The 27265-nt window shown below is 60.6% G+C and overlaps 19 protein-coding genes across 19 annotated transcripts; 9 read left to right on the top strand and 10 right to left on the bottom strand.

The window, feature by feature from the left end:
* On the bottom strand, window positions 1–1960 carry OT_ostta05g02030 (WD40/YVTN repeat-like-containing domain; the record flags this gene model as incomplete). Its single annotated transcript, XM_022984235.1, has 2 exons — window positions 1–476; window positions 524–1960. Coding segments are annotated over 2 exons (1913 nt in total), but the record flags the coding sequence as incomplete, so codon positions are not given.
* Window positions 1961–2178: 218 nt separating this feature from the next.
* OT_ostta05g02020 (Serine/threonine-protein kinase, active site) lies at window positions 2179–3960 on the top strand (the record flags this gene model as incomplete). The annotated part of the gene is made up of 1 exon (XM_022984234.1): window positions 2179–3960. One exon carries the CDS (start codon window positions 2179–2181, stop codon window positions 3958–3960), a length of 1782 nt encoding a protein of 593 aa, XP_022838986.1.
* A 94-nt stretch (window positions 3961–4054) lies between these two features.
* OT_ostta05g02010 (unnamed product) lies at window positions 4055–5524 on the bottom strand (the record flags this gene model as incomplete). Its single annotated transcript, XM_003079251.2, has 1 exon — window positions 4055–5524. One exon carries the CDS (start codon window positions 5522–5524, stop codon window positions 4055–4057), a length of 1470 nt encoding a protein of 489 aa, XP_003079299.2.
* Window positions 5525–5663: 139 nt separating this feature from the next.
* OT_ostta05g02000 (unnamed product) lies at window positions 5664–6566 on the top strand (the record flags this gene model as incomplete). The annotated part of the gene is made up of 1 exon (XM_022984233.1): window positions 5664–6566. The coding sequence occupies one exon, from the start codon at window positions 5664–5666 to the stop codon at window positions 6564–6566; it is 903 nt and encodes a 300-aa protein (XP_022838985.1).
* A 202-nt stretch (window positions 6567–6768) lies between these two features.
* OT_ostta05g01990 (Beta-lactamase-related) lies at window positions 6769–9177 on the top strand (the record flags this gene model as incomplete). The annotated part of the gene is made up of 1 exon (XM_003079250.2): window positions 6769–9177. The coding sequence occupies one exon, from the start codon at window positions 6769–6771 to the stop codon at window positions 9175–9177; it is 2409 nt and encodes an 802-aa protein (XP_003079298.2).
* A 53-nt stretch (window positions 9178–9230) lies between these two features.
* Window positions 9231–12605, bottom strand: OT_ostta05g01980 (Kelch-type beta propeller; the record flags this gene model as incomplete). Its single annotated transcript, XM_022984232.1, has 1 exon — window positions 9231–12605. One exon carries the CDS (start codon window positions 12603–12605, stop codon window positions 9231–9233), a length of 3375 nt encoding a protein of 1124 aa, XP_022838984.1.
* Window positions 12606–12887: 282 nt separating this feature from the next.
* Window positions 12888–13919, top strand: OT_ostta05g01970 (ATPase, F1 complex, OSCP/delta subunit; the record flags this gene model as incomplete). The annotated part of the gene is made up of 4 exons (XM_022984231.1): window positions 12888–12935; window positions 13077–13127; window positions 13262–13366; window positions 13467–13919. 4 exons carry the CDS (start codon window positions 12888–12890, stop codon window positions 13917–13919), a joined length of 657 nt encoding a protein of 218 aa, XP_022838983.1.
* Window positions 13920–14135: 216 nt separating this feature from the next.
* On the bottom strand, window positions 14136–14750 carry OT_ostta05g01960 (Small GTPase superfamily, Ras type; the record flags this gene model as incomplete). The annotated part of the gene is made up of 1 exon (XM_003079247.1): window positions 14136–14750. One exon carries the CDS (start codon window positions 14748–14750, stop codon window positions 14136–14138), a length of 615 nt encoding a protein of 204 aa, XP_003079295.1.
* A 155-nt stretch (window positions 14751–14905) lies between these two features.
* Window positions 14906–15159, top strand: OT_ostta05g01950 (unnamed product; the record flags this gene model as incomplete). The annotated part of the gene is made up of 2 exons (XM_022984230.1): window positions 14906–15010; window positions 15079–15159. 2 exons carry the CDS (start codon window positions 14906–14908, stop codon window positions 15157–15159), a joined length of 186 nt encoding a protein of 61 aa, XP_022838982.1.
* A 95-nt stretch (window positions 15160–15254) lies between these two features.
* On the bottom strand, window positions 15255–17252 carry OT_ostta05g01940 (Paired amphipathic helix; the record flags this gene model as incomplete). The annotated part of the gene is made up of 4 exons (XM_022984229.1): window positions 15255–16349; window positions 16701–16814; window positions 16930–17020; window positions 17125–17252. 4 exons carry the CDS (start codon window positions 17250–17252, stop codon window positions 15255–15257), a joined length of 1428 nt encoding a protein of 475 aa, XP_022838981.1.
* A 137-nt stretch (window positions 17253–17389) lies between these two features.
* Window positions 17390–19027, top strand: OT_ostta05g01930 (Serine endopeptidase DegP2; the record flags this gene model as incomplete). Its single annotated transcript, XM_003079246.2, has 1 exon — window positions 17390–19027. The coding sequence occupies one exon, from the start codon at window positions 17390–17392 to the stop codon at window positions 19025–19027; it is 1638 nt and encodes a 545-aa protein (XP_003079294.2).
* A 248-nt stretch (window positions 19028–19275) lies between these two features.
* On the top strand, window positions 19276–20163 carry OT_ostta05g01920 (Cyclophilin-like peptidyl-prolyl cis-trans isomerase domain; the record flags this gene model as incomplete). The annotated part of the gene is made up of 1 exon (XM_003079245.1): window positions 19276–20163. The coding sequence occupies one exon, from the start codon at window positions 19276–19278 to the stop codon at window positions 20161–20163; it is 888 nt and encodes a 295-aa protein (XP_003079293.1).
* An 82-nt stretch (window positions 20164–20245) lies between these two features.
* OT_ostta05g01910 (GYF) lies at window positions 20246–20977 on the bottom strand (the record flags this gene model as incomplete). Its single annotated transcript, XM_003079244.1, has 1 exon — window positions 20246–20977. The coding sequence occupies one exon, from the start codon at window positions 20975–20977 to the stop codon at window positions 20246–20248; it is 732 nt and encodes a 243-aa protein (XP_003079292.1).
* A 28-nt stretch (window positions 20978–21005) lies between these two features.
* OT_ostta05g01900 (APOBEC/CMP deaminase, zinc-binding) lies at window positions 21006–21623 on the top strand (the record flags this gene model as incomplete). The annotated part of the gene is made up of 1 exon (XM_003079243.1): window positions 21006–21623. The coding sequence occupies one exon, from the start codon at window positions 21006–21008 to the stop codon at window positions 21621–21623; it is 618 nt and encodes a 205-aa protein (XP_003079291.1).
* A 60-nt stretch (window positions 21624–21683) lies between these two features.
* On the bottom strand, window positions 21684–22025 carry OT_ostta05g01890 (DNA/RNA-binding protein Alba-like; the record flags this gene model as incomplete). Its single annotated transcript, XM_003079242.1, has 1 exon — window positions 21684–22025. The coding sequence occupies one exon, from the start codon at window positions 22023–22025 to the stop codon at window positions 21684–21686; it is 342 nt and encodes a 113-aa protein (XP_003079290.1).
* Window positions 22026–22204: 179 nt separating this feature from the next.
* OT_ostta05g01880 (Regulator of chromosome condensation, RCC1) lies at window positions 22205–23626 on the bottom strand (the record flags this gene model as incomplete). Its single annotated transcript, XM_003079241.2, has 1 exon — window positions 22205–23626. The coding sequence occupies one exon, from the start codon at window positions 23624–23626 to the stop codon at window positions 22205–22207; it is 1422 nt and encodes a 473-aa protein (XP_003079289.2).
* A 67-nt stretch (window positions 23627–23693) lies between these two features.
* Window positions 23694–25306, bottom strand: OT_ostta05g01870 (Leucine aminopeptidase/peptidase B; the record flags this gene model as incomplete). Its single annotated transcript, XM_022984228.1, has 2 exons — window positions 23694–24324; window positions 24417–25306. 2 exons carry the CDS (start codon window positions 25304–25306, stop codon window positions 23694–23696), a joined length of 1521 nt encoding a protein of 506 aa, XP_022838980.1.
* A 299-nt stretch (window positions 25307–25605) lies between these two features.
* Window positions 25606–26541, top strand: OT_ostta05g01860 (Clp protease proteolytic subunit /Translocation-enhancing protein TepA; the record flags this gene model as incomplete). Its single annotated transcript, XM_003079238.2, has 1 exon — window positions 25606–26541. The coding sequence occupies one exon, from the start codon at window positions 25606–25608 to the stop codon at window positions 26539–26541; it is 936 nt and encodes a 311-aa protein (XP_003079286.2).
* A 145-nt stretch (window positions 26542–26686) lies between these two features.
* On the bottom strand, window positions 26687–27238 carry OT_ostta05g01850 (Ubiquitin-conjugating enzyme, active site; the record flags this gene model as incomplete). Its single annotated transcript, XM_003079237.1, has 1 exon — window positions 26687–27238. One exon carries the CDS (start codon window positions 27236–27238, stop codon window positions 26687–26689), a length of 552 nt encoding a protein of 183 aa, XP_003079285.1.
* Window positions 27239–27265: the final 27 nt, after the last annotated feature.

Below are 27265 nucleotides of genomic sequence, written 5' to 3'. Positions count from 1 at the left end.
AATGGAACTTCACCAATTTGCTCAGCCGTGCCCATGTCCTTCATAAATCTCCAGAATTGGACGAAAATACCAGGAAGAGTCCTGTAAGACGCGTAAGGGATGTTGAGCTTGGCCGCTTCTTCCTTCACGATCTTCGCGATGTCCGGGTAGTGGACGAAGCAAATCGCCGGAAACAAGTGGTGCTCAACTTGCAAGTTGAGGCCACCCGTGAAGAAGTTACCTATCTTTCCACCCCAGTCGGCGCTAGTCACCAACTGCTGGACACCCCAATCTCTCTCCCAGGCTTCTCCTCCGGTGTCCTCAGGTATCTTCGCCTCCGCGACATTGTGACTCACAGCAAACGTGCACGCCAGAACTATACCTTGGCACGCCATGAAACCGACGATCCCCAGCAAAACAGAACTCACCGCGTGGTTCATCAACGGCCCCAACAAAAGACCGAAGTGCACAATCTTACCGAGGACAACCGTGGTAAGCTCCCACGTCGTCGCCCCGTGAAGCTTAGCGTCTTCACCGGCTCCGCTGGTTTGAAGCTAAACACAGGCGTTGAAGCAGCCTCGACAGGCTTGAAACTAAACGTCATGGCTCGGGTTGACGCAGGGGACGCCTCAGTTTGAGCCGCACCCACTGTCACTGCGGACGCCAACGCCGGCGGCGCGTCTGCTGGAAGCGTTGCTTGCGTTTGGATCACTTGCGCTCCAGAGCTACCCTGCGCTGCATTCAAACACGCACACTTAAGCATGTGAACCCTACCGTCGGTGGTGCTGAAAATCAACATCGGTCCCTTCGCTAGCGGTGCGGCGCTCTTATCTTGAGGGTTCAACATAGCCTCGCTGGCACCAGTCAAATCTAAGCCCAAGCCAGTGATATAATTTTCTTCGTCGTCCAGCGTCATAGGTACTGTCGCGAAGCATCTGTCGTCTTCGACTTCAAGCACGCACGGCGCGGATCCAGACTTTACCTCTACCGTCAACAGCTGATTGTCCCACGCCTTGCGATGCGTCACGAACAGCAAGCTCCACGGAGCAAATGTCACGGCGTTGAACACGGGCCCATTCATACCCACGAGGCTTCCATCGACGTCGAAAGCACTCTCGACTAGCGTGAACGCCCAGCTACCTTGTTCCTTCGTGAGAACGGCGAAGAAGCAGTCGTCTGGTTCGGCGACACTTCTGGCGGTAAACATGACGCTCGTCGCGCTCTGCGAAAAGATCCCGTCAAGCTCGACAACGTCATCGGGACCGCGATACGGTGCGATCGAGATCGATTCATTCGGCGTCCCCAACGGGTCGTCGCTCGAACCGACGAACACTGTGTTTCCGCTCGCCCAGACGAGCGTGCCGTCAGCGCTCGCACTCACGCACGAAACCTCACCCGCGATCCGTTTTGGCTCCCCGCCTACGCGATCAACGAACACCAAATCCTCACATGCGAGCGCGACGAACGATGACCCGTTCGCGCACCACTCCAGGGCGCGAATTGGCGCCGCGAGAGTCATCTCTCCAAACTTTTCCGCCCTCGCCTTGCCGTCGTGCGCGTCCTTAGTCGCGTAAAACTCAATCAACCCCCCTCGATCGCCCGTTGCGAACACCCGCTCGTCAGCGGTCATCGCGACGACATCGATCGCCGCACCGTTCGCCGTCCGCTCGCACGTCTCGACGCTGTCTTCGTCCAACCTCCGCGCGCTCGCCGGCGTCTCACTCGCCCGCCACTCCGCCGCCTTCTGCGCCGCCTCGCACGTTCGCACCACCACCGCGCGCGCACCACGAGCATAGACGAAGTATCCGTGCCTAGCGCTCACCGCGAGCGCGCGCGCGTGCCCAGCGTCCTCGATCTCGTCGCTCGAACTCGACGGCACTTCGAACGACCCCACGGGCTCGAACACGAGCTCGCCCGAGCGCGGCGGCCCGCTCGCGGGTTCGGGCGCGCTCGAGGACATCGCGCGCGACGGATCCGCCATCGCTCGCTTCTATTCGCGCGCGCGCGCGCGCGCTCGAGCGACGAGGCGCGATCTGTGACGCGCGTCGTGCGGTTTTTCTCGCGGTTCGAACGCATGCACGTGAGCAAACAGTCTGACCAATTGACGACGACTCGTCGGTCAGACCTCGACGCGCTCGCGCGCGCGCGCGGGCGCTCGAGCGATCGCGCGCGCGTCTCGAGGGCGTCGATCGAGCGCCCATGGACGCGTCGATCGAGCGCTCGATCGATGATCCGTGGACGTTTTACGTCCGAGCGTCTCGAGACGCGCCGACCGAGACGTGGCACGCGCGGGAGAGGTACGAATTGCGACGCGTCATCGGCGCCGGGTCGTTCGGGTGCGTGTGCGAAGCCTCGGACACTCGATACGGCTGCACATCAGCGCTGAAGCGGATTCCCAACGCGCTCTCGACGGTGGAGGACGCGAGGAAGGTGTTGCGGGAGATTGTCGCGCTGCACCGAACGAATCATCCAAACGTGTGCACGTTGCGGCACGCGTACTTCGAGGACAGCGCGGAGGGAGCGAAAAAGTTGGACGTGAAGACGATGCAACTGCGAGCGGTGTCGATCGACGTGTACCTGAGCTTTGAGTACGCGGAGGGGGGGGACATTCACGCGCTGCGCGGGCAACTGTCGGCGAAGGAAGTGCGAGGGTTGATGCAGCAGTTGACGGAGGCGACACGGTATTTGCACAGCGTGGGGATATGGCATCGCGACATTAAGAGTGCGAACACGCTATTGGGGAAGCACAGGCACGGAGGGCGGGTGATTAAGCTGTGCGATTTCGGCAGCGCGCGGGGCGCCCTCGGTGGGCCGGTGGAGGATTCCAAGGAGGAGCAGCTCGGTCCAAAGAGACGTCGAATGGTGCGCAGCGCGTCGAGCGCGGAGGTCGATGCGTCGACGCTCACTCGATACGTTATGACGCCTTGCTATCGAGCGCCCGAGGTGATCATGGGTGGCACTGTGTACACCGGCTCCGTAGACGTTTGGGCTCTCGGTTGTATTTTTGCGGAACTCTTACAAAGGCAAGTCTCGAGTACGTCGGGCGCACTCAACCAAAAGCTCGCTGTGAAGCCGCTGTTTAGCTTACGAGATACCATGATGGAATCGCCACCGACCGGTGAACATTTCGACGCCGAGCAATGCGATGAGAGCGCCGAACAGCGCCGCGCTCAGCTCGACGTGATCTTCGACGTTCTCGGCACGCCGTGCTGGGCAGAGATCGAGCATATCAGCTCTCAACACTGGCGTGAGTACTTACGCTCGCTCCCGGGACGAGCGGGTACGCTCGACCTATTGTTCCATCACGGCGTGGACGACGAAGCTCGCGATTTGTTGCGTCGCATGCTTCGATTCGACCCCTCAATGCGCACCTCGTGTGAGGAAATCCTCGCGCATCGATACTTTGATTCCAGCAAGCTCGTGACGGAAACGATCAAGGCGACGACGGATTCACTCAACTACCACGTCGAATCAATGAAGATGGACGTCGAGAATGGGAATCGTAAGCCGTTTTGGGAGATAGATCATCCGGGATTGGCGCTCGAAGAGTTGGAAAAGGCGTTTCTGAGAGTGCACAAGCAAACCGTGGACAAGGGAAACGACGCGTGGCGAGAGGAGTATCGCACTTTCTTTGAAAAAGAGTGCGATCGAAGCGAAAAAGTGCCGGACCAAGAGATGATAGACGCTGGAGCTCAAGATAGATCGTTGCTCGCGCTATTTCCTGATTTTTTTCGAGGCGAAGAGGCCGTCGAGTACAAGCTCGACACACTCACCGACGAGCGCAGCGTGGTTCATCACTATGGTTTCTGTCAGGATAGAGGCACGGAGGCACATCTGAATCGTGATAGAATGGGTGAATGGACGACGGATGATTGGGACTCGATCCGAACTAAATCAGGAACTTCCGATACAGGCGTCTGGGGAGTCTCGTCGGTGCCACCAGGTGGCGGTGGATCCGTCGCCGGCCAACAAGGGAGGTGATTTCATGATTTTGTGCCGCTACTACTACATGTACCATATGTACCGCTACTTTGCGTTATGCAACGCCTACGTGTTACACCGACTGCGCACTCGTTCACGCCGCGGCGATCGCTGAGACGAACCTGTCGTAATTTTCACTCTCCTCTGTCGTCGGTTGCTTGATCGCCGGTGCCGCGTCTAAAGCGACGCCCAATCTCCTGAGATTAGCTAAGCACGCGTCCTTCGAGTAACTTTTGTGTTGTTTGAGCCTTCGCGAAAATTCGCTTTGTTCAACATCATTTTCCGCGTCGTGCAAGTTGCCTATAATTTGATACAGCGCTAACATGGGCGTCGTACGTTTTGCATCGCTGCCAAGAAGGCGGAGGACTCGAGATCCGACGTCACCAAGAGGCAGCCACCTTCGTGAGAACTCGTCCTCTGGCAGAGTTAAAACATTGTACAACTCATTTTGAACAACACTTTGGACGTCCTTGAACGCGTTGGTGTCCGCGGTGAAGAGCTCGATGATTTCCATGATGCGTGTCAGCGATGACGCAAAATCTCCGCTCACATCCACCGGCTCAAGCGTATTGTAACGTACCATCACGTCGTAATTCAACGACACGAATAGCTTAATGACTTGATGGAACGTGAACTTACCAACGATCGACTCGTCGAAGTAGTCATCGATGTTGTCGTCGAGCGCTAAGACGTGTAAGAACTCCCACGTCGGACGGAGCGCATGCGCAAAACTTGCCCAGTCAGCCTCTGTGTGCTCATCATCAATCGCGAGGTAATACTCGGAAAGGACGTAATTTATGTTGAAGAGTATGTGACGCGCGTTCCGTATGTCCCGTTGCGTCGGTCTCGTCGACATCTTGTTAGATGTCTCGTCGAACCAAGCTCGCATGAACAGCGCCAAGATCGCAGCGAAGAAACGAGCCACGAGGACGGGCTGAGCTCCGCCCCACTCACGATTCACTGGCCCACACGGTACCGCCATCAACGCCAGATACGTCTCCACCGTCATCCCATCCCCATCGTTCTCGTCGCTCGCGCCCTCAAACATCGGCACGCGCGGATCCTTCGCGTCTCCGTGCGCCTCCAACAGCGCCTCGGCGAACTCCGTCGCGCGCTTCACATCTCCCGCCAAATACCGCCCAAACACCGTCCCACTCAGCGGAGAACGAATCGCATCCCCAACATTCGCCAACATCGACGCCATCGTCCTCGCGCACGCGCTCGCGCGTCTCGACGCCCCCGCGCGCGCCGCCGCCGCGCGCGTCGCCCTCCGTCCGAGCGTCTCCCGCGCCAACGCCATCGCCCCTAAAGCCGCCCCGTGCGCCGACGCCGCCTCCTCCGCGCTCGCGCACTCGTGCATGAGCGTCATCGCGCACGCGCTCGCGCGTCCCACCGCCTCGTTCGGGTCCACGCGCGCGCGCGCACCCGCCAGCGCCCCCACCTCGCACTCCAGCGTGAGCGCGCCGTTGACATTCTTCAACGACGCGTCCGCGCGCGCGCGTCGCGTCGTCACCGCGTCCAGGACATCGCGCGCGGTGACCGCCGGACGCGCGCGCGCCGCCATCGCGCGCCCGTCGGCGACGACTCCGGCGATGGCTCGGCGGCTCTTGGATGGATTTTTAATTTTCATGAAATGTGCGCGACGCACCGACGACGTCGACCGCGATTCGCGCGCGCGACGACGCGGTGCGCGGCGCGCGACGATGCCCGCGAGCGCGGGGCGATCGTCGCGCGACGGTGACGCCGCGACCGAGCACGCGGCGCGCGTCAAGGCGCGGGCGGAGAAGATCGCGGCGGATGACACGGCGAGACGACGCGCCAAGGCGGAGGCGAAGCGGGCGAAGATCGACGCGCTGGCGGCGCGACGCGAGCGCGAGGGGGCGTACGCGAGCGCGAGCGGGAGCGTGGTGCATCAATCCGTCGAGAAATCACCGGTGAAGAGACGTGAAGCGGGGGCGGTGAACGGACGGAGCAAGGGGGGCGAGGGGCGCGGGACGGCGACGGCGCGCGCGGCGTGGGTGTCGACGAGCGACGAGAACGATGGCGGTGAGAGCGCTCGGTCGTACGCGGAGGCGATCGTGCGGAGGGTGATCGAGACCGCGAGCGAGACGGAGACGGAAGAGGCGGTGCGCGCGTGCGTGGCGAAGGCGATGGACGGAGTGATCAAGGCGAACGCGGCGCCAGCCGTCGTCGGGTCCTCCAAGTTTGTCACGCCGGCGACGAATCTCGTGAAGAGCTCCGCGTCGGCGGACTCTTCACAATCGTCTGGTACACCCAAGCCAAAGACGGCGATGGAGATGAACCTCAGCGAGCGCTTGTCCGCCGCGCGCTCAAAGGCGACGGAGCTCGAGGCGGAGATTGCCAAGAGCCCGCTTCGCTCACCGTTCAAGGACCGCATGAAGGCTGGAGTGCGAGAGAGCCCGATTCAGCGTCTTAAAGGCGCCGCGAGACGCATGTACAAGCGTACCGCCCATGAGGTGACCAGACGTGTCGAGATTCTCAAGGAGAAGCACCCAAAGGCGACAGCCGGCGCCGTCCTCGGCCTGGCGGTGGTCGTCCTCCTCTCGCGAGGCAACCGCGACCCGGCGCGACCGAGGTCGAAGTAGGACCACCACACCGTGTGAACGAACGTATACTTTACACGCTCATCACCAGCACCGCCCCGTCCCACTCCTATCGCCGTCGAGCCCCTCTCTGCGTATCGTCCTCCGCGAACCGCCTCGCCATTCACGGTCGCCCAACACCCAAACTTTTTTCATTCGTCAGTAGTGCGCACGCCATCGCTCCACGCGAGAGCGCTCGCACGCGATGAACGCCGACACCGCGGAGTGGGCGACGCGAGGTCGCGCCTCCCGCGGCCGCGCCGCGCACGTCGTCGCGGTGACGATCGCGCTCGGGCTCGGGCTCGGCGCGTGGTACGCGGTGCGGCACGGCGATGCGTTCAAAAAGCTCGGCGATCGAAGCGCCCTGGGACCGTCCGTGGGATCGTGGTACTCGTCATTTCCGGAGGAACACGGCCTGAGCGGATCGACGCTGATCGAGGGCGCGGCGGCGCTTCGAAAGAACCTTCCGACGCGCGATTGCCTCGTGGTGGCGATGGACGGCGCGGTGGTGCACGAGGAGTATTACAATGGGGCGACGATGAACACCGCGTTCGACGTTGGGAAGATAGGGAAGCTCGCGACGGCGTTGCTGATCGGCGTGGCGGCGCAGAGGCACGATTTGGAGCTGGATGATTCGGTGATCGAGTACTTGAACCGGGCGACACCGCACGGCGGAGACACGCCGCCTACGTGGAACGCGCACTATTGGGAAGGGCTCACGGTGCGGCAACTCTTAGCGCAAGTGAGTTCAGACGGCTCCGAGGAGCCCGGGACGGTATTCAGCGACGATGGAAAGATGAATGACGAGAAGACGTCTCCGTTGATGCGATTGAATTCTGTTTTGCGAGGCGCCACTGGGCAGCGACCCGTGGACTTTGCCGAGGCCCACCTCGCTGAACCGATTGGCTTGAGAAACTTTTTCGCCACGGGTAGCGGTGCAAACGGTGACATATCGTTCGTCGGTGGACAGATGGCGAGCTGCCGAGACATCGCGCGTTTCGGCCAGCTCATCGTAAACGAAGGAAAGTGGCGGTTGGCGGATGGTACGACAAAGCAGCTCGTCAGCCCTTCGATCATTCGTGCGTTGCAGAAGCCGAACTATCCGCTCGCGACGCAACATTTCGGACTCGCCGGCTTCGTTTATAACGTCAATGCGGTGAAGATGCCAAAGGTTGAGACGTCGAAGGCAGAGCAAGTCAGCGGCTTGGGTGCCGACTGCCCGGCCAGCGAAGGACCGGTGCTCGAGGAAGACGAGCCAGATTACGACGTCCTATTCAATGTTGGTGATCTGGGCTCGATGTTGGTTACCATTCCGAGCAAGCGGGCCATCGTCGTGAGTCTCGGGACGACGTGGGCGTCTCCTCCGCAGTGCCCGGCTGCTAGTCAAGCCATCAAGCAAGCCAAGCTGCCCGAATCTGAGCGTAGTGTTCTTCCGAGAAACGATTTGTTTGCCGTGCAGCGTACGTGGAAATTCATCAAGCTCATCGTCGAGCCTGAGCTCATGCGCGAACTGACGCATAAACGCGGTGGTCTTGCCGCTGACCGAAAACCGAACTACGAAAGCGTCTGGCACAGCCTTCATCACAAACAAGAAGAGAGAAGACAGCTTGTACCGCTGACTGATGTGCCAGATCTTGGCCAGGCTCAAGACTCTCACAACGACAAGATGGAGGCTTTGGTGAATTCTATTCCACAGGATCAGATCGATCAATCCAAGGCGAGCACTGCGGCGGCGAAGGGCGCAGAGCAAACGTGGACAGCTGACGACACCCAACGCTACAGTGGCACCTGCTCTTGCTCGTGCGCGCCGCATCTCAAAATCGGGCAGTGCTTCAACGTTCGCAACTCTCGCTCGAACAAATGCGACGATCTGAACCTTCGTCGACACGGCGCACGATTTTGTCCGGAACTCGGGATCGTGAATTCTTGCGACGACGATGAAGCCATCAAGATCAAGGCGAGCCAGTACGGTACCTCGGACAAGTATACTTCAGAGAACATTTCGGCCATGATCCAAAACGATCATGGAAAACTGACGCTAACCAACAAGCAAATTAACGACATCGAGCAAGACGCAGGGGATATTGCGCATAGCGTGTTTACCTGTAAGGTTGAACAGGGATGTGGTGAAGACGTGGTGTCCTCGCGATTCTGGAGCACAAAGGACGGCAGATACGGAACTAATATGTACGCGCTCAAGTGCGCGCCGACTGGCTTTTCGCAATGCACTTTCACGCCCGATGCGGAATGTGCATTCGATGACGTAAAGAAACCATTGACGAACGTGTCGATCGTGCAAGGTGAAAGTGAGGCTCTCGTTGAAATGCCGACGGAAGGATGGATTTTACAATCGGAGGAGAGTGCAACAAACGGCGAGCTCGGCAAAGACGTGTCGTACTTCCAACTTCACTTGCCTGGCCGCGACGAAACGGTGCAACTCAGGGGAGATGACGAATGGAGGTATTTCAGCGTCATCGCGGTTATGGGCGCAGGGGCTATTGTTTTGGGTGCGATGCTTGTGGCTATCGCAAAGGGGAAGTTTAGTGCGGAGGACGAGAGCCGTGAGCGTTTGGTCGGCGACGATTCCGGTAGTAAATACATGGAGGATGTTTAGGGCTTGACATGGTAACGGGTACCGGTAGCTAGTTTGAAATGCAAAACAAATCATCACACAGCGCTGGCCTCAGAATCACTCGTTCCGAATCCTCTAGAGTACTGTTCGGCGTAACCTCGACGAGCCATCGCTTCTCGTTGCCACTTGGCACTCCTGTTGGGCGACTCAAATATGGACGAAGAACTCGTAACCAGAGGGATCCTCTCAACAGAATTTTCAGATCGTCGTCGCATGGCTCGAGTGTTTATGAAGAGAGCCGCCGCAAGTGCGGTGACCGCAAGTCCACTCCAGAAGTACTTTTCGTATCGAGGCTCTGAACTCTCACGCCTGACAACATCATTAACTCTCCCCAGACTGGCTTCCGCTGATTCCTTAGCGTTCCTTGCACTGATCTTCTCTAACATCCTCGCCGCTGCGGAGAGATGCACATGAGAACTGTCGTGGGAACGGTGATTGCCTTCTTCCTCGGCTTCCTTTTTCTGAGGACTGTGCGAACTATGGTGCTTGTGACTAGAATCGTCCTCATCCTCCTCTGAATCGTGCTTTCTGTGCTTCGATACGTCCTTCTCCGAGTCGTGTTTCTTGTGAGCGGGTCGGTCAGAATCGTCCGCATCCTCGTGTTTCCTGTGAGTTTTCTTCGATTCGGTCTCATCATCGTCGTCGTCGTCGTCGTCGTCGTCGTCGTCGTCGTCGTCGTCGTCGTCGTCGTCGTCGTCGTCGTCGTCGTCGTCGTCGTCGTCGTCGTCGTCGTCGTCGTCGTCGTCGTCGTCATGAGGTTTTGATTTCTCCTTCGAAGTCGTCGCGTGAGTGACATCTCCCTTCGCGTGCTTTTCAATATTCTTATGCTTCGTCTCATCGGATTTCACGACTGCTGGCGTCGATTCCTTCTCATCGTCGTCATCGTCGTCATCGGATTTTTTTGTCGCTTTCACATCATTGGTCTTTTCTTCGTCTTTGCCAGGCCCGTTCGCTTTGAGCCTCGTGTTCGCAGCGCTAGCGGACTTGACAGCTTCCAGAAGACGAGACTCGATGCTCGACGCTTCTGGATCAGCACTGAGAGTCTCGGTGAGAATTGACTTATCACGGCCAGCTTCGTCACTGACCCATCCAGGAAGAGACTCACTTGCACCAACATCCGGTGCTTTTCGCCAAATCATACTCGACTCTGTCATAATGGACGAGCCACGTGCAGTGTTCGGAAGCCAACCGTCTTTCGCAAGACGAGTCGAAACACTGTTTGGATCTGTGTTTTCACCCAATTCACCGTTCTCAGAAGGCGCCTTAGAACCATCAACAAGAACCGAGACTAGGTGCTCGATGTCGGGCTGATGCTCCCCCGTGCGTACGCGCGCTGGCTCTCCAGTCCCGCACGTCGCGGGGTCAATGATGCCAAGGTGCGCAGTCTCCTTCTCGGCGTCGGAATCGGTGTCATCTTTCGATTCATCCTTATCCGTCGTCGCGCGCGGCGTCGAGGGTTCTTTGTCCTCTTCAACTTTGACGCTCGACTTCTTCTCCACCCCCTTAACAGATGTTTCTTCCACATCACCTTCATCCGTGTTGACTTTGTGGTCGGTTCGGTGTTGACTTTTATGCTCACCGTCATCGTGCTTTGACATGTGCTTGGCTTCGTCGTCATCTTCACCATCATCGTACGAGCTGCGGTGATGAGAGCGACCGAGGTTCGCTTGACGCTCTTGCTCGGCGTCCTTGTTCGCTGTTTCCTCGTCAGGAGCGTCCGAAATCCATGTGAACGCGCTGGCACGGATCCTGCCTCCCTTGATGCCGCCAAGGACAGCGGGCTGGGTCCAAGTGAGAGAGTTGAGATCAAGTCTATGGACATCACTCAAGTACGTGCGAGTGCGATAATCCTCACCACCGATGATGTACAAGCCACCGTCTTGGATTAGCGCGGTGTGGAAACGTCGCTGGCTCGGTGGTTTACCCTTTGTCTCAACCCGATGCCAAACGATCGACTTTGTATCGCTCACGTCGGCGTAATAGGTGGCGGTTGACGCATACGTCGAGCTACCGCCAGTGTGATCCCAGACGGAGCCACCCCATACCCACATGCGGTCCTTATCATCCAATACAGCGGAGTGCTTATTACGACGGACAGGGATATTACCGCTCGCCATCGGATAGCTGAACTTCATGTTGTCCAAGTCGAGCACGAGCGTTTCGCCGACATTAAATCCAAGTCGACCTTCCACGACGAACCCACCATAGATGATCATCTTGTTGTCCTTCGTCACCACCGCAGTTGCGCCAGATCTTCCAAGAGGAAACGGCTTGCCGTCCTTGTGGGCGTTCTTAATGATAAGCGGCATCTCGAATGGCCCCTGAGGAACCATATCATCGCGTTGCGGTGGCAACTCGTATTCAATTTTACGCCACTTTTTGTCGCTGAGACCGAGAGCGTAGACGCTATCCAAACGCTCGTCGTTCTCATCGCGACCACCGAAAATAATCAACGCGTGTTGCTTTTCTTGACTACCCAAGTCGGCATCAGTCGCCTCAACATTCGCGGACGATTTCTCGTCTTCGTCTTCGTCGACGTCCAAGGCTGGGAGTTCCGGCGATGCCATATGCTTACCGAGCGCGGCCACATGCTGGCGCTCCGCGCTTGTACCGGTCACTTTCGGTAAACGAATCGGCCTCGCCGTCACGACCGCGACCTCCTCGTCACGCTTACCCGTCTGGATGCCACCAAGTTTGGGGCACTTACCATGTGTCTTCCCGAGCGCGGCTCTGCTATCCTTAGAGTCGCCCGCGGTGAGGCACTCGAACGCGCCCTCCTTCATGTTGAAAGAGTGCGTCGTCGACACATCCTCAAATTCGCTTCCATTGTCCCAGATCTTGTATCCACCGTGAAAGAAAGCCTTACCATCGATCGAGTGCGTCGCCGTGCCCATACTCGCGAGCGCAGGCGCCGCGCCCGCGGGGACGTGATCGCCGCGGTGGCACCACACCAAGTAGTCCCCGCTCGAGCTCCCGGCGAGCACGTCCAGCGCGTTCGTCGTCACGCCCGTCTCCTCCAACCCGCCGTATATCGCCATCATTGGTCCTCGAGTGAGCTCCCGAGCTCGAGCCTCGGTCAAGCGCACCTTCGCGCCTCGCCGAATCGCCGCCGCGGTCGCGCTCTCGCCTCGCGCGGCGTCCAACTCCTCCGCCACCTCCCCATCGCTCTCGCTCGCCGTCGTCGTCGTCGTCGTCGACCCATCCGACGCCACCGCCACCGACGCGGTATCGCTCGTCCCGCTCGGCGTCCCGCTCGTCGCTCGCAACACCGCGCTCGCGACGTTCCCCGCCCGCGCGTGCGCGATGCGCTCGCTCAGCGCCACCGACGCGATCACCGCCGCGAGCGTCCGCAGCGCGCGTCGCCCGCGCCTCGACCGTCGCGCGACGCCCGCGCGATCGACCCCCGGCATCGCTCGCGTCGTCGCGCGAACACGCGCGCGAACACGCGCGCGAGACGTCGTCGTGTGCGCGCGCGGTGCGTCGACCGCGCCTTGGGTGTTGCGCGCGTGCTCGCCGAACCCTACCGATTTTTTATCTCCCCGATCCCCCGTACGGTGGGTCCATCCGACGCCGTCGCCGACGCGCGCGCGCGACGCCGACGCGCGTGTGAATGATGGCGATCGATCGTCTATGATACGACGCGATCACTCCGCGCGAGGGGCGCGCGCGACCCCACTGCGTCGCGCGAGACGATGTTGCGACGACTGAGCCGCGCCGCGAGCGCGCGCGTGGCGATCGAGGTGCGGCGCTCGGGGCGGAATAATGCGCGTCGTCGATGCGCGCGACGCGCGGGGGGGGAAGAGACCGGGACGCGACGCGCGATGGGTTCGACCGCGCGCGATCGAGCCGGGGACTGACCTCGGCGTGCGTCGCTCGGACAGCGCGCGTACGCGACGGCGACCAAGGGAGGGGCGCCGGTGAAGGAGATTCGGGTGCGTCGTATACGCGCGCGCGATGTGATGCCGATCGATGCGCGAGAAGCTCCGCGAGACTGGCGGGCACGTGGGAGATTCGATCGAACGAACGACTGACTTGGCCGATGGAATTGTCCATGGATCGGTCGCAGGCGCCTGTGCAACAGTTCGGCACGAGCGGACGATACGCCACGGCGTTGTACGTGGCGGCGACGAAGGCTGGAAACTTGAAGACCGTCGAAGGTGAACTCGAACAGGTACGGGAGGCGACGAGCGAGACGACGCGCGCGAGGGGGTCTCTACTACGAAGACAAACGACGGAGACTGACGGAGCGATTACGATCTCGTTTGTCCCAGCTCACGAGTTTGGTGGCGAAGGATCTTAAGTTTAAGCAGTTCTTGATGGACCCGGCGATGAAGAAGAGTCAGAAGTTGGCGGGTGTGAAGGAGTTCTGCGCGGGCTCAAAGTTCACGTCGACCATGAGCAACTTCTTGGAGGTCATGGCGGAGAACGGGCGATTGAAAGAACTCCAAAAGATCGCTCTCCGCTTCGAAGAGCAGTGCATGGCGTCGAGAAACGAGGTCAAGTGCGTGATCACGACAGCGCAAGAGCTCACCCCAGCGCAACTCACCAAGGTCACGGATTCAATCAAGGGACACGCGCCGCCGGGATCGACGCTCAAGATTGACGCGATTGTTGATCCGCGTCTCATTGGTGGTTTGACAGCGAGCATTGGTGAAAAGTACTTCGATCTTTCCTTGATGACCACGATCAAGCGCTACGAGGACGTCATCGCCGCTCCTCTTTAGACGAGCGATCCGATAGACCTGGCTGGGAGTCGCTCGCCTTTGTTCCCACTTAAGCGGCGGCGTCACGCCGGCATGTACACTCACATTCGCTCGCACTTCCCTCGTCCGAGCGTCGCCTGTAGCTTTTGAACTCGTTCAATACTAAATCTCTAGATTACAATGTTTGTTCCCTTAAAAACGTCGATATCGTGTAAACCAAACCGACTGCGCAGCACATCAGCAGCACCCGCTCCCCGCGTGATCGGCGTAAGCACCGAGCTTGACCCGATCTTCGCCGTCGTTCGAGTCCACCAACAGCCCCGGGGTCTCTAAGATGCCCTTGACGAGCTCGTCGAACGCCTCCGCCACGCGCACCTTCGTCTTTGCGCTGCACTCTAAAAACAAGCACCCGTTTTCCTTCGCGAACGCCACCCCTTCCTCCCGCGTCACCGCGCGCTCGCTGTCCTTATCGATCTTATTTCCGATCACGATCTTCACCGAGCTCTCGATCGTCCCGTACATGTCCACCTCCTTCAGCCACGTCTCCCGCAACGCCGCGAACGACGCCGCGCTCGTCACGTCGTACACGAACACCACCCCGTGCGCTCCTCTGTAATACGAACTCGTCAGCGTGCGAAACCGCTCCTGTCCCGCGGTGTCCCACACCGTGAGCTTCAACCGCTTCCCGTCCACGTCCAATCGCTTCAACTTGAAGTCCACGCCCACCGTCGGGCTCAGTTCCTCGAACGAATCGCTCACGAATCGCGTCACGATGGACGATTTCCCCACCCCGCTGTCACCGACCAGGAGTATCTTCACCAGATGGTCGTACGGCGCCTCGTCGCTGGACATATCGTCCCTGTCGCGCGTCACGAAGTGTCCGTGTGTGACGAATTCCCACTCGAGTCCCCTCGATCGCGCGTCGGCGATCGTCACTTCCCACCTCGTCGCCCTCGCGCGTCACCGCGGACGCCCCTCGGTCGACCGTTCGAACGCACGAAGGCGTCATGTTCGCCGCGCTCGCCAAGCAGTGGCCTTTTTTCACCGGCATCGGCGTCGTCGGGTGCGCGATCGTGTACACCACGGCGGGGCTCACCGAGGAACAGAAAAAGGCGAGCAAGTTTTTACACCCCGGTGGACACTAGAGACGCGCGGCGGGGACGTGTGACGTCGCGCTGAGGTGTCGACGTCGACGATGGACGCGCGCGACGGTGCGCGAGCGATGGAGGACGCGTCCGGGGACGATCGCGCGGCGAGGTAGGGTTCGAACCGCGCGGGAGTAGCGTTGCTTTTTTAATCTGTACGATATCAATACACGACGCATCTATCGCGGCGATGGATCCATTGCAGTTGATATCATCGACTGAGCCTGCTCTTCGTGAGCGATTTCACGAGAAATTCGCGAATCTGGTTTAACTCGGCGTCTCCCTCCTGCGTTGCGTACTTCAATATGATGAGCTCGATGACATTGGCCGGAAGGGAGTGTAATCCCACGCGCTCGGCGCACAGCGGCGACATCTTCGACTCATCGCGGGAGATTGTCAAATTCACGTTCTTCTTCGCGGGCAAATCGTTGTCCACCGTGCCCATGGACCGAGTCATTCGCATCCTACCGCCCCGCCCCAAGCCGTCCGGCGACGTGAGCGAGCGATATCGATTGTACACGATTCCTCGGTTCACCTTGGCGGTGATTCGCGCGCTCGCGCGTCGTTTACGGAACGATGGCGGTGGTGAAGGTGACTCTCGTGGTGTGTGTGTGAAGTCTCGCTCCTCTCCGCGACCGCGCTTGCCCCGGAGATCAATTTCCTCCTTGCTCTCCCTCGCTTGCCGAACCGCTTTCGTGTCCGCCCAGCAATACTCTTCATCCTTAGGTTTGAGCTCCAACGTGAGCCGTTCGAAATTACTCAGTATTCGCTCGTGACGCGGACCATTGTATTTTTCCGGAATCTGTTCCGGACGGAGCGTCCCGCACTCCTTCTTGATCGACACCGAGCTCTCGTCTTCGCTCTCTTCCGACGACGAATAATCATCCGAGTCCGATTCGTCGCTGTCGTCATCCATGAGCCGCCAACGTCGCATGTTCGGCTCCGGTGGATTTCCTCGACTCCTGTACTCACACATCAAAAGCGTTCGAACGAACAACCGGAAGCTCTCGCTTCCGAAGCGATGGTGTATCGACGGTCGCCACTCAAACCAAGATGACCGCCTCGGCGGCTTGCAGCTCTTCGGCACGAACGTTGCGAGTCCATCCTCGCCCTCTAGTAACTGTGGATTATCATAAAATAGCACCGCGCACTTCTGAACCACCTCCTCGGCGCTAAACTGTTTATTCCTGAATTTAATGAGCGTCTGCAAGAACGCGTCGTACACCTCGATTTCATCCGCGTACGTCGCGCGAATCCTCTGGAGCAAGTCTTGCCCGCTCGCCAACCTGGTATCGTTCACCGGCGCCTGCGTCGAAAACACCCCATCGCCCCACGCACCGGTCAGTCATCTCGCCCGTCGTCGTCGCCGTCGCCGTCGTCGCGCCGTCGTCGCCCCTCTCTCGCCCTTGGCGGAAAAAATCGCCGTTTCGTGTCATCTCCAGTCATGATTCAAGAAGACCCCCTCGTCCATCATCCGCGACGTTTTAAAAAAACCCCGTCGACGTGGCGTTGGCATATCCACGGGTCAGCACTCGTCGTGGAGTCCCCCGTGTGGATTTTCGCGCCGTCTCTTCGCCTCCCGCCGCGCGTCCGCGACGGCGTCGACGAACACCCGCGTCGACGTCGATGCGCGCCCGCGTCCGCGCCGTCGACGCACCTCTCGCTCGTCCGCGTCGTCGTCCGGGCGAACCTTTCGCGGTCGCCCGCGTCCGCTTCCGCCCGCCTTGGTCCCGCGCGCCCGGCTCGGGACGTCTCGCGTCGTCGCGTACCCCTACGGCGCGCCAATCGCGAGCGGTCAGCGCGGCGTCGATCGCGCGCGTCGATCACGCGTCGATCACGCGTCGTCGTCCTCGTCCTCGCCCGCGCGCGCGCGCGCGAGGCGGTACCTCTGGGAGAAATGCTCGAAAGCCGTCCAATAAATCGTCGTGTCCCTTGAGGCACGCCCGGACGCGTCGCACCACGATTCCGGGCGTGATCCTGCGCGCGCGCGACCCGTGTCAGTCCCATCGCTCGCGCGTCCGCGCGCGAGGTCGCGCGCGCGAGCGTTCACGCCCACGCGGTCGCGCATCGCGTCCACGCACGTCCCGCGCTTGAACGCCTGCATCGCATCGAGGAACTCGGCGTATCGCGCCCCGTCCGTGCGCTCGCGCACGGCGCGGACGTACGCGAGGGCGTTCGCGACGTCCCCGCTCGCGGCGACCGCGGTCATGGTCTCCGCGCTCGCGCGCGGGGCGCTGTGCGGGACGTCGGCGGCGGGTGGGTGTCGTCTCGGGTGTTTCCCATGCCCACGGGACGACCGATGGATGGGTCACGCCCCGCGCGACGGCACGACGACGCGCGCGCGCGATGGCGGCGAAGCGACGGGCGAGCGATGCGGCGGTGACGACGCCGAGGAAGCGCGCGCGTGGGACGCGGGCGGGGCGACGGACGACGACGACGACGACGACGACGCCGGGCGGCGGCGAGGGCGACGAGGCGGCGGAGACGCGACGGTCGAGCGAGACCACGAGCTCGGAGCTCGGCGCGATCGATTACTTCGGCGTCGAGGGCGATGGGTGGGCGAGCGATGACGACGACGCGCCGCAGTACCCGATCGATGCGGTGATCAAGGTGTTCTGCACGCACACCGAGCCGAATTACTCGCTCCCGTGGCAGCGTAAGCGGCAGAGCTCGAGCACGAGCACGGGGTTCGTGATCGATGGGAATCGGGTGTTGACGAACGCGCACAGCGTGGAGCATCACACGCAGGTGAAGCTGAAGAAGAGGGGGAGCGATAAGAAGTACGTGGCGAAAGTGCTCGCGATCGGCGTCGAGTGCGACCTCGCGTTGCTCACGGTGGAGGATAAGGAGTTTTTCGAGGACGTGGATCCGGTGCGGTTCGGGATTTTACCTCGATTGCAGGATAGCGTCACGGTGGTGGGGTACCCGGTGGGAGGGATCGCGATCAGCGTCACGTCCGGCGTCGTCTCGCGTATCGAGGTGACGTCGTACTCGCACGGCGCCGCGGAGCTGTTGGGAGTACAGATCGATGCGGCGATCAACAGTGGGAATAGTGGAGGACCCGCGTTTAATCGCGAGGGTAAGTGCGTGGGCGTCGCGTTTCAATCGCTAAAGGATTCGGACACGGAGAACATTGGTTACATCATCCCCACGCCAGTCATCGACCACTTCCTCTCCGACTTCGATCGCACGGGGAAGTACAACGGATTCCCGGCCCTGCAGTGTGAATTCCAAAGATTAGAGAACCCGTCTCTGCGGAAGAGTCTCGGGATGACGTCCACGCAGAAGGGTGTGCTCTTGCGAAGAATCTCCCCACTCTCGCCCACGGCGAAAGTCTTAAAATGCGGCGACGTGTTGATGAAATTCGACGGAGTGGATGTCGCCTCCGATGGGACCGTGGCATTCAGAACGGGCGAGCGCATCAATTTCTCATACCTCGTGAGCCGTAAATACGTTGGCGATGCGGCTTCGGTAACGGTGTTCCGGGGCGGGAAGGTTATTGACTTCAAAGTCGGGTTGGCCATGCACGACCGCCTTGTACCCGTGCACATCGAAGGCGTGCCGCCTTCGTATTACATTTGCGCGGGCATCGTCTTCGCCGTCGTGACCGTCCCGTATTTGAGATCCGAATACGGTAAGGATTACGACTACGATGCTCCGCTTCGGTTGCTCATGAAGATGATGCACGGACACAAGGAGAAAAAGGACGACCAAGTCGTCGTCGTCTCGCAGGTGCTCTCTTCGGACATAAATATCGGGTACGAAGACATCGTAAACGTCATTGTCACTGGTGTCAATGGTCGACCGATCAACAACCTGAGATCGCTCGTCAAAATCATCGAGGAGTGCAAAGACGAGTACCTCAAGATCGAGCTCGACCAATCCATGCAACTCGTCCTCGCACAAAAGGAGGCGAAGAAGAGCACGAAGGATATCCTCGCGACGCACTGCATTCCTAACCCTAAGAGCGTTGATTTGCGGTAGAACGACCGCGTAGTGAAATATAGTCACGATTGCGATAGAGATTATACCATTTCCTTTTGTCGTCGTCGCCGGCGGCGCGCTATCCGCACGACGACCGAGTGAGCCAAACGAGCACGTCACCACTCACCGACGCTCGTGGCCCCCGTCGTCGCTCCAAACTCGTACCACGCGTCGCCAATACTATATAGGACCCACTCGCGTGCTCACCCACCGTCATCGTCGCTTTTCACTCAACGAACGGACGAAAGATGAGCGCGCCCGACGAGACCCCGCTCGAGCAAGCTCGACAGAAGGACATCCCGTCCATCCTTCCGCTCGCCCCCGGCGGGGTGTACGCGGTGAAGTGGGAGACCAGGGTGTCGCGCGCCGAACCGCTGAAAATCACGCCGGTGAAGTATGAACCTCCGTTCGCGGTGAACGAGGCGAATCCGAGGTGCTTCTTCGACCTGCGCGCGGGCGGGTACTACTTAGGAAAGGTGGTGTTCGAGATTAAAGAGGACGCGTGCCCGATCACGGCGAAGAATTTCATGCAGTTGTGCGAGTACGGGTGCTACGCGGGAACGATGTTCAAGGTGTACCCAGGGAACTGGGTCGTCGGCGGAGACTTCACGAAACTGGACGAGGTGGTGTACAACGCGGAGGATCCAGATTATTTCGATTTCGCAAACTTGCTCCCGGATGCGATGCCGGGTGGTCAGAGTATTTACGGCGCTTACTTTGACGACGAGAACTACGATCTGAAGCACAGCGGCGCCGGGGTGTTGACGATGCATAACAACGGCGGCGAAGTGCCCGGACAGAACGGTTCGCAGTTCATGATCACGTTCGATAAGAAGAATCAACTGGACGATCGTCACGTGGCGTTCGGACAAATCATAGAAGGATATGACGTGTTTTGCGCTCTTCAAAAGCTCGGCGACGCGCGACAGAGTGGGGAGACGGTCCAGCGTGTCACGGTTGAGCGATGTGGCTTGGAAAAGCCGTCTTCGTTCTCCGTGAGCGCCTCGATGTCAGCTCGAGCGCCCACTGGTCGGAACGCAGTCGTTAGAAGATCTAGAAATCTCTCTTCGTCCGCACTCGGCGGTATTGGTGCCGCGCGTGTTCGCCGACAGTTTGCCACTTTTCGCTTTCGATGACGCACAGCCTTTAGACGCTAGAAGCATAGCCTTACATGAATTCAACGCCGCGCGTTGCTATGAAACGCCGTCTAACTAGACTCTAGTTCAAGTAAGCTCGAATCTTCTCGCACTCCTCCCAAGCGATTCGAAGCTCCTCGATGACGGCTGGCGGAAAAGTCTTCGGACACGCGCCCAGGAGACATACGGCTGCGTTCGACACATCCTTGGACTGTGACCCGGGTGCTATGGCTAGGTTCTTTCGTTGTCGTATCGCGGCGTCTAACAACGTCTGGATCTCATTCGCTCGTCGCGGTTGAGTGCTAAACAGCGATCCCCAGTTCGCTTTGAGCTCGCGAAGCGTCGTCTCCAACGTCCACGGCGGCGGCGTGCGCAACATATCCTCCCAAACCGGCCCAAACTCCTCCCTGAGCCCTCCCTCGAGCACGATCGGCAGCACGCGATCCAGCACCTCCATCAACCGCTCCATGCACTGCGCGATCTCATCCTCCGACCGTCCCGCCGGCGGCGGCGGCGGCGGCGGCGGTACGCTCACCAATCCGCTCGTCCCGCTCGCCGCCCCCTCGCGCCCGCGCGCACCGTCCGAACCCCTCGTCCGCGTCCCGAGCGCGCTCAAAGCCACGCCGTGCATCGCCGCGTCCGCCACCACCGCATCCGTCACCGTCCGCGCGTACGCGGTCTCGTCCGAGCGTCGACAACCGAGCGTCGGTGAGAGATATCCCGCGCGAAACCACTTCAAGACGTCCGCGAACGCGAACGGCCCCTGCTCGCGCCCGTGCGGGTCGATGTAAAAGTACGTCGGTCCGTCGTTCATCTCGAGCGCGCGCGCGTCGACGCGCGCGATGGTGACGCGGGTCTCGATCGACGCCTCGACGTCCCGCATTCGCCCGCGCATGGCGCACGACGGTTTCACCGACGCCGACCGGGCGCACATGCGCGAGGCGCTGCGCGAGGCGCGTCGCGCGTTGGACGCGTGGGAGGTGCCGTGCGGGTGCGCGCTCGTGCGCGACGGTGAGATCGTCGCGCGAGGACGAAACGCGACGAATCGAACTCGGAACGGAACTCGACACGCCGAGTTCGAGGCCGTGGACGCGCTTCTTCGAGCGCACGACGGCGACGTCGACGCGTGTGGGTTCGAGGAGATGACGCTGTACGTCACGTGCGAGCCGTGCGTGATGTGCGCGGGGGCGATGAGCGCGCTGGGGGTGCGACGCGTCGTGTACGGGTGCGCGAACGACAAGTTTGGCGGTAACGGAACGGTGCTCGACGTGCACGACAGCGGGTGCGGGCGCTGCGACGGGGTCGGGACGAAAGGCGCGACGTACGAGAGCGTCGGTGGGTTATTCGAGACGGAGGCGATTCGATTGTTTCAGGACTTTTACGTGCGAGGGAACCCGAAGGCGCCCAAGCCGCACCGCGAACTCCGGGCGTTCCCGGAAGCGAGCGCCGAGCGCGCGTAGCGATAGACACCGTAGACGCACCAGGCCGATCGATAGCGACGTACGACGTGGTATTACATATTACATTGCGAGACCGTGGATGGTGACCTCGATCTTCGCCGCGTGTTCGTCGCCGCGCTCGGACGCGCCCCTCGGCGAATCCAACGTTCCCGTTCGCACCGCCGTCACCTTTCCGATCCCTCTCTGCGAAAGTACTTCGCTCACCACGAGCGCGTGCTGCGTCGCCGCCCCCACGCCTTCGAGCTTCACGCTCCCGTGCTCGCGCAACATCGCACGCGCCTCGTGGAGATAGTACGAAAACGGTCTCGCGTTCGAGTTTGAAACCACGAGCGTGGGCGCGCGCGACGTCCGCGAGCGCGCGGCGAGCGACGTGGCCGAGGGTATTCTCGGAGGTGATTTCATGCGACGATGTCGCGCGCGGGCGGGGCGCGCCGCGCGGGAGTGTGCGGTGGAGCTGGATGTGGATACCGTTGACGCTTGAGAGCGATTCGAATATTTGTTTGAGAAACGGGAGGAGACGCAGAAGGGCGAGACGTGTGGTGGGAACGATCCAGAGCTAGTGAATACGAGTTACAACGGATTTACGTCGACGCGGCGACGATGGCGATGGAGTGTTGGTAGCCCGCGGCGACGGCGAGCGCGTCGCCCGCTTGCGTGCCGAGCGAAACGCGCTCAAACGTCGCGTACTCCGTCGTTGACTCGGGTGCCGTCCCGAGTTGACCGTTCCCGTTCGAGCCCGCGCCGTAGATTTCACCGTCCATGGTGGTGACGAGGGTGAAATACTCGCCGGCAGCGACGGAGACGACGCGCCGCGAAGACAAGTCGCCGACGACGCGGGCGGGCTTTTCGGTGCTCCCCTCACGACCAAGCGCTTTGCAGCCCCACGTGAAGAGAGCGCCCGATTTTGTCGCGATCGCGAAGTGGCATCGTCCCGCGGCGACATCGATTGCGTGGTCGTTGGCGAACGTCGGATGCGGCGTGATGCTCTCGTCCGATTTCTCGGCGACTCTCGCGTAGCCATCGAACCCAGTGTCACACGTGAAAACTTCACCTGTTTTCGTGAGAAATATCATGCTCGTGTATCCAATATCCAAAAACTCGACTTCGCGTACGCCGTCGATCGGTCGCGGCGTCGAGGCGGCTCGGGCATCGTCGAGTAACGACTGTCTGCCACCTTTCGCGCCCCCGCACGCGTTCAGTCCCCACACAAAGACCCTGCCGTCGGTCGTCACGGCCGCGCTCGTGTACCTACCCGCAGCGACACTCTTAATGCGCCCGGTACCCTCTGGAAATGTCACCAGACTCGGTGTCCCGGACCTACACGCCGCTCCGCCGAAGCAGCTCTCTCCTTCACCCGCGAGCGCCTTCGCGTCTCGCTCTAAACCGTCGCAATTCCCACCGCTATCGCATCGCTTCTTCGCATCTGGCGCCTTACCCATGACACCACTCGTCCCAAGCTGTCCGACATCGTTCAAACCGAACGAGTACACGCGTCCGCTCGCCGTCGCGCACGTCGTGTGGTACCGCCCGCACGCCACGCTCACCACGGACTCCTTCTCGAGTGCTCCCTCCACGCGACCGAGCGCCCCGAGCGCTCCCTGACGTCCCAACTGTCCACTGTCATCGATCGCCGCCGAGCCGTGTCCCCCACCGCCGCTTGAATCGTTCCGTCCGGCGGTGTACAGACGCCCGCTCGACGTCGCCACCGCCGTGTGCCCGCTCGCCGCGATCGCTAAGACGTCGCCCGCGCTCGACTCGAGTTCCACCGCCCCGGGCGGCGTCGGTGCGTCGTTCGACGGTCGACCCACTCGATCGCCGCCGATGCCCCAGGTATACGCGAGGAACCGCGCGCGTGCGACCGTAGTCGGAGAATCTTTGTGTTCCGTCTCTCGCATCGCACGCTTGTCGTACGACGACGCGTCGACGGACGCGGTCAGAGCGAGAGCGAAGACGGCGAGGACGACGAGCATGGCACGCGCACGCGACGGCGGGTGAGGATGCATGACTCGAAGTGAGGCTTGTGTCGCGCGAGCGTTGAGGTGAAAATCTGAAGAATAAAACAGTGACAGTTTACTTGCCGTGCGAGGCGACCCACTCAGCGAACGTGGCGGCGCCGTAACCGGTGGCACCACCCTTCTTGTCGTTCCACACCGGACCGGCGAGGTCAACGTGGGACCACTCGACGCTTTCGTCGACGAATTGCTTCAAGAAGAGCGCGGCGGTGATGGAGCCGCCGCCGCGAGTCCCGGTGTTCTTCATGTCGGCGATCTCAGACTTCATAATGGCCCACATGGAGTCCGGCATGGGCATGCGCCAGAGATCCTCACCCGCCGCCTTGGCTGCGGCTTCGACACGTTTGGCCGCGTCGTCCTTCGGCGAGAAGAGGCCCGCCATTTCGTCGCCGAGGGCGACGATGATGGCGCCGGTAAGCGTGGCGCAATCCACAATGGCGGTCGCACCGCACGTCTTATCGGCGTACACAAGAGCGTCGGCGAGAGTCAAACGACCTTCGGCGTCGGTGTTGTTCACCTCGATCGTCTTACCGTTGGAAGCGGTCAAGATGTCACCCGGTCGCAAGCCGCGAGAACCAATCATGTTTTCGCAAGCGGCAATGATGAAGTGCGCTTCAACGCCCGCGGGCTTGGTCTGTGCGATGATCTTGGCGGCGCCAAGCGTGGCACCCGAGCCACCCATGTCGAATCTGCGTAGTAAAGACATAGTCAGTCATCATGGTCTCTTCTTTGCGCGCGTCTCACAGTTTTCGCGCGCGCCGGATCGTTAGTTGTTACGTACTTCATCATCTCAATCATCGATCCCGCACCAGCCTTGAGGTTGTAGCCACCGCTGTCAAAGGTTAAACCCTTGCCCACGACGGCAACCTTCTTCAAATCGCTGCCCGCACCCTTGTACGTTAGATGAATGAACTTGGGCGGTTCATCTGAGGCTTCAGAGACGCCCAAGTACGATCCCATGCCGAGCTTTTCGCAGTCAGCCTTTTCTAAGATCTTCACCGTCATGCAGTCCGAGTGCTTGGCCGCGATTTCCTTCGCCGTTTCCGCGAGCGCGGTCGGGGTGACGACGTTCGGCGGCGCCGCCACGAGTTCCTTGGTTAACTGCACGCCGACGGCGCGCGCCTTACCCGCTGACACGTCGGCGGTGACGTCCAACAGAGACACTGTCTTCAACGTCTTTGCCTGCGGCTTCGACTTGAATCGCTGATCATCTGTCGCGCCGAGATACGCCCCCGCCGCGACGGCGTTCTCGAACCCAGCCGCGCCCGCGATTCCGAGCGTCGCGCACTTGCTCTTTTGCGCGTGCGCCGCCGCCGTGGACCCGAGCGCCATCATCACGCTCACCCCACGTTCCTCGCGCTTCCCGAGTCCAACCACCCCGACGTGCTTCGCGTTCCCACCTCTCGCCCGCGAGAACGCGGACGAACCAGCCTTTCCCTTGAACTCCCCCTCCGCCATCATCTCCGACACCGCGCCACCGCTCCTGGCGTCGAACGCCCGCAGCGCCTCGCTCTCGATCGCGCTCGTCTCCGCGTTCACGTCTTCCTCGCACACCGCGAACACGATCGCGTCCATCGTCGCCGCGTCGCTCGCCGCGCCGTTCGCGAGGACCTCCATTCCATCCATCGCGTCCGCGCGCGCCGGGACGTATCCCCGTCCGCTCACCGCCATGACGCGCGTGGACGTTCGCGCACCGCTTCGATTGACGATCCCACAGCGCGCGATCGCTCGCTCGAGCGCGCCGCGCATCGCGGTGTCGCGCCCGGTCGACGTCGACGCGCTGATGTGTATACATTGGTGGCGTCACGGTGTGTATACATTGGTGGCGTCACGGTGTGTACACATTGGTGGCGTCACGGTGTGTACACATTGGTGGCGTCACGCATCATCCGATCCCCCGGCCCGGGACTCGGGCCCGAGCGCCCGACGCGACACCGCGCGACGCGTCTTGGAGCGAACGCCGCGCGCGAATGGCGGTGACGATGATGCTCGCCGCGACGGTGCCGCGAACGCGCGCGCGAACGAACGCGACGCGATGTGTGAGCGAAGGAACACAGGGAAAGACGATGCGATTAGGTTTACCTCGACGGGGCGTGCGAGCGCGCTCGGGGGCGTTTTACGACGCCCCGGGTGACTCCCGAGGGTTCACGAGGGAGGCGATGGAGGTCGTGAACGCGGTGAACGCGTCGATGGACGTGCGAAGTGGACCGGTGATGCCGAGAGACGGCGCGGGCGGGGACCCGTTCGGGGCGCTGCTGAAAAATCGCATCGTCTTCCTCGGGCACCAGGTCGATGATTTCAACGCCGACGCGGTGATCTCGCAGTTGTTATTGCTCGATCAGCAAGATCCGACGAAGGAGATCAAGCTCTTCATCAACTCTCCGGGTGGGAGCGTGACGGCTGGGATGGGGATTTACGACGCGATGCAGTTCTGCCGAGCTCCGGTGAGCACGGTGTGCCTCGGCTTGGCGGCGTCCATGGGCGCGTTCTTGCTCGCTTCTGGTGAGAAGGGACGACGCATGTCTATGCCGAACGCGCGGATCATGATTCACCAGCCGCTCGGCGGGGCGCAAGGGAGCGCCGTGGATATCGAGATCCAGGCGAAGGAGATCATGTATCACAAGGCCAACTTGAACAGACTTATGGCGTTCCACACCGGACAAAAGGTGGAGACGATTGATGAGGATACTGATCGCGATAGATACATGTCTCCGCTCGAGGCGAAGCAGTACGGCGTGATTGATATCGTCATCGGCGGCGACGACGCCGGCTTGAAGATTGAAGGCTCCTTCACCGAGAAGCTCAAGACGAAGAAGGATTACGTGGCTTGGGGTAATGAGAGCGACGACGGCTCATCCTCGTCTCGATTCACGGGTAAGACCCAAGACGCTCCGCTCCAAAAGTAAGCGTCTGAGGCGATTGATGTTTAGGGCCTTTATTAGCACGCGTTTTTATGTTCAGACGAAACGATGATTGATGATGACTCTACAATGAACAAATCCTCCTCAATCGCTACCGCGGATCGCGCGCGCGCTTCGTAACTATCACGACTCACAACCTTCGTAGACTCTTCTTCTTATTCACCTTCTTTTCGCTCGGCGCGGACATCCCTGCGGTTTCGCTCTTCGCCGTTTCGGGCTTAGCGTGAATGCTCGTGTACATCTTTGCGCGTCGAAAGTACTCGTCGTAATCCTCCAGAAGAAGCTTCCCAGCCTCTTCGTTCAGCGCGCTCTCCGGGAACGGCTCGATGAGCAGGCATCGAATCACCATCAGAATGTGTCGCAACCCGTGCGTCGGTTGCCAGTCTCGCTTCAACGTGTTAACGCAAATCTCCCCGCTCGGCTGTCGAATGTTCGGATGAAATATCTTCGTCGTGAAGAACCCCTTCGGTGGGCTGTTTGGGTAATCCGCTGGTAGGGCTAACCGCATCTTGAACAGCCCACCCTCGAACGGCGTGTCCGCCGGTCCGTCCAGCTCTGCCACGACGTCGGTGACGTTCTCCTCGTTCACGCGCACGCGAATCCCCTCCGCCGGCGTCTGCATCAGGTCCTTCAACTGTCGCATAATGCTCGACACGGTCTCCGGGGAGATATTTTCCCCCATCGCGAGCGTTCGGACGCTCTGGAGCGA

The sequence above is a fragment of the Ostreococcus tauri genome (genome assembly GCF_000214015.3).
Source record: "Ostreococcus tauri WGS project CAID00000000 data, contig chromosome 05, whole genome shotgun sequence".
NCBI lineage: Eukaryota > Viridiplantae > Chlorophyta > Mamiellophyceae > Mamiellales > Bathycoccaceae > Ostreococcus > Ostreococcus tauri.
The sequence above is the reverse complement of the archived record's forward strand: the minus strand, read 5'-3'. Positions and strand labels throughout refer to the sequence as shown.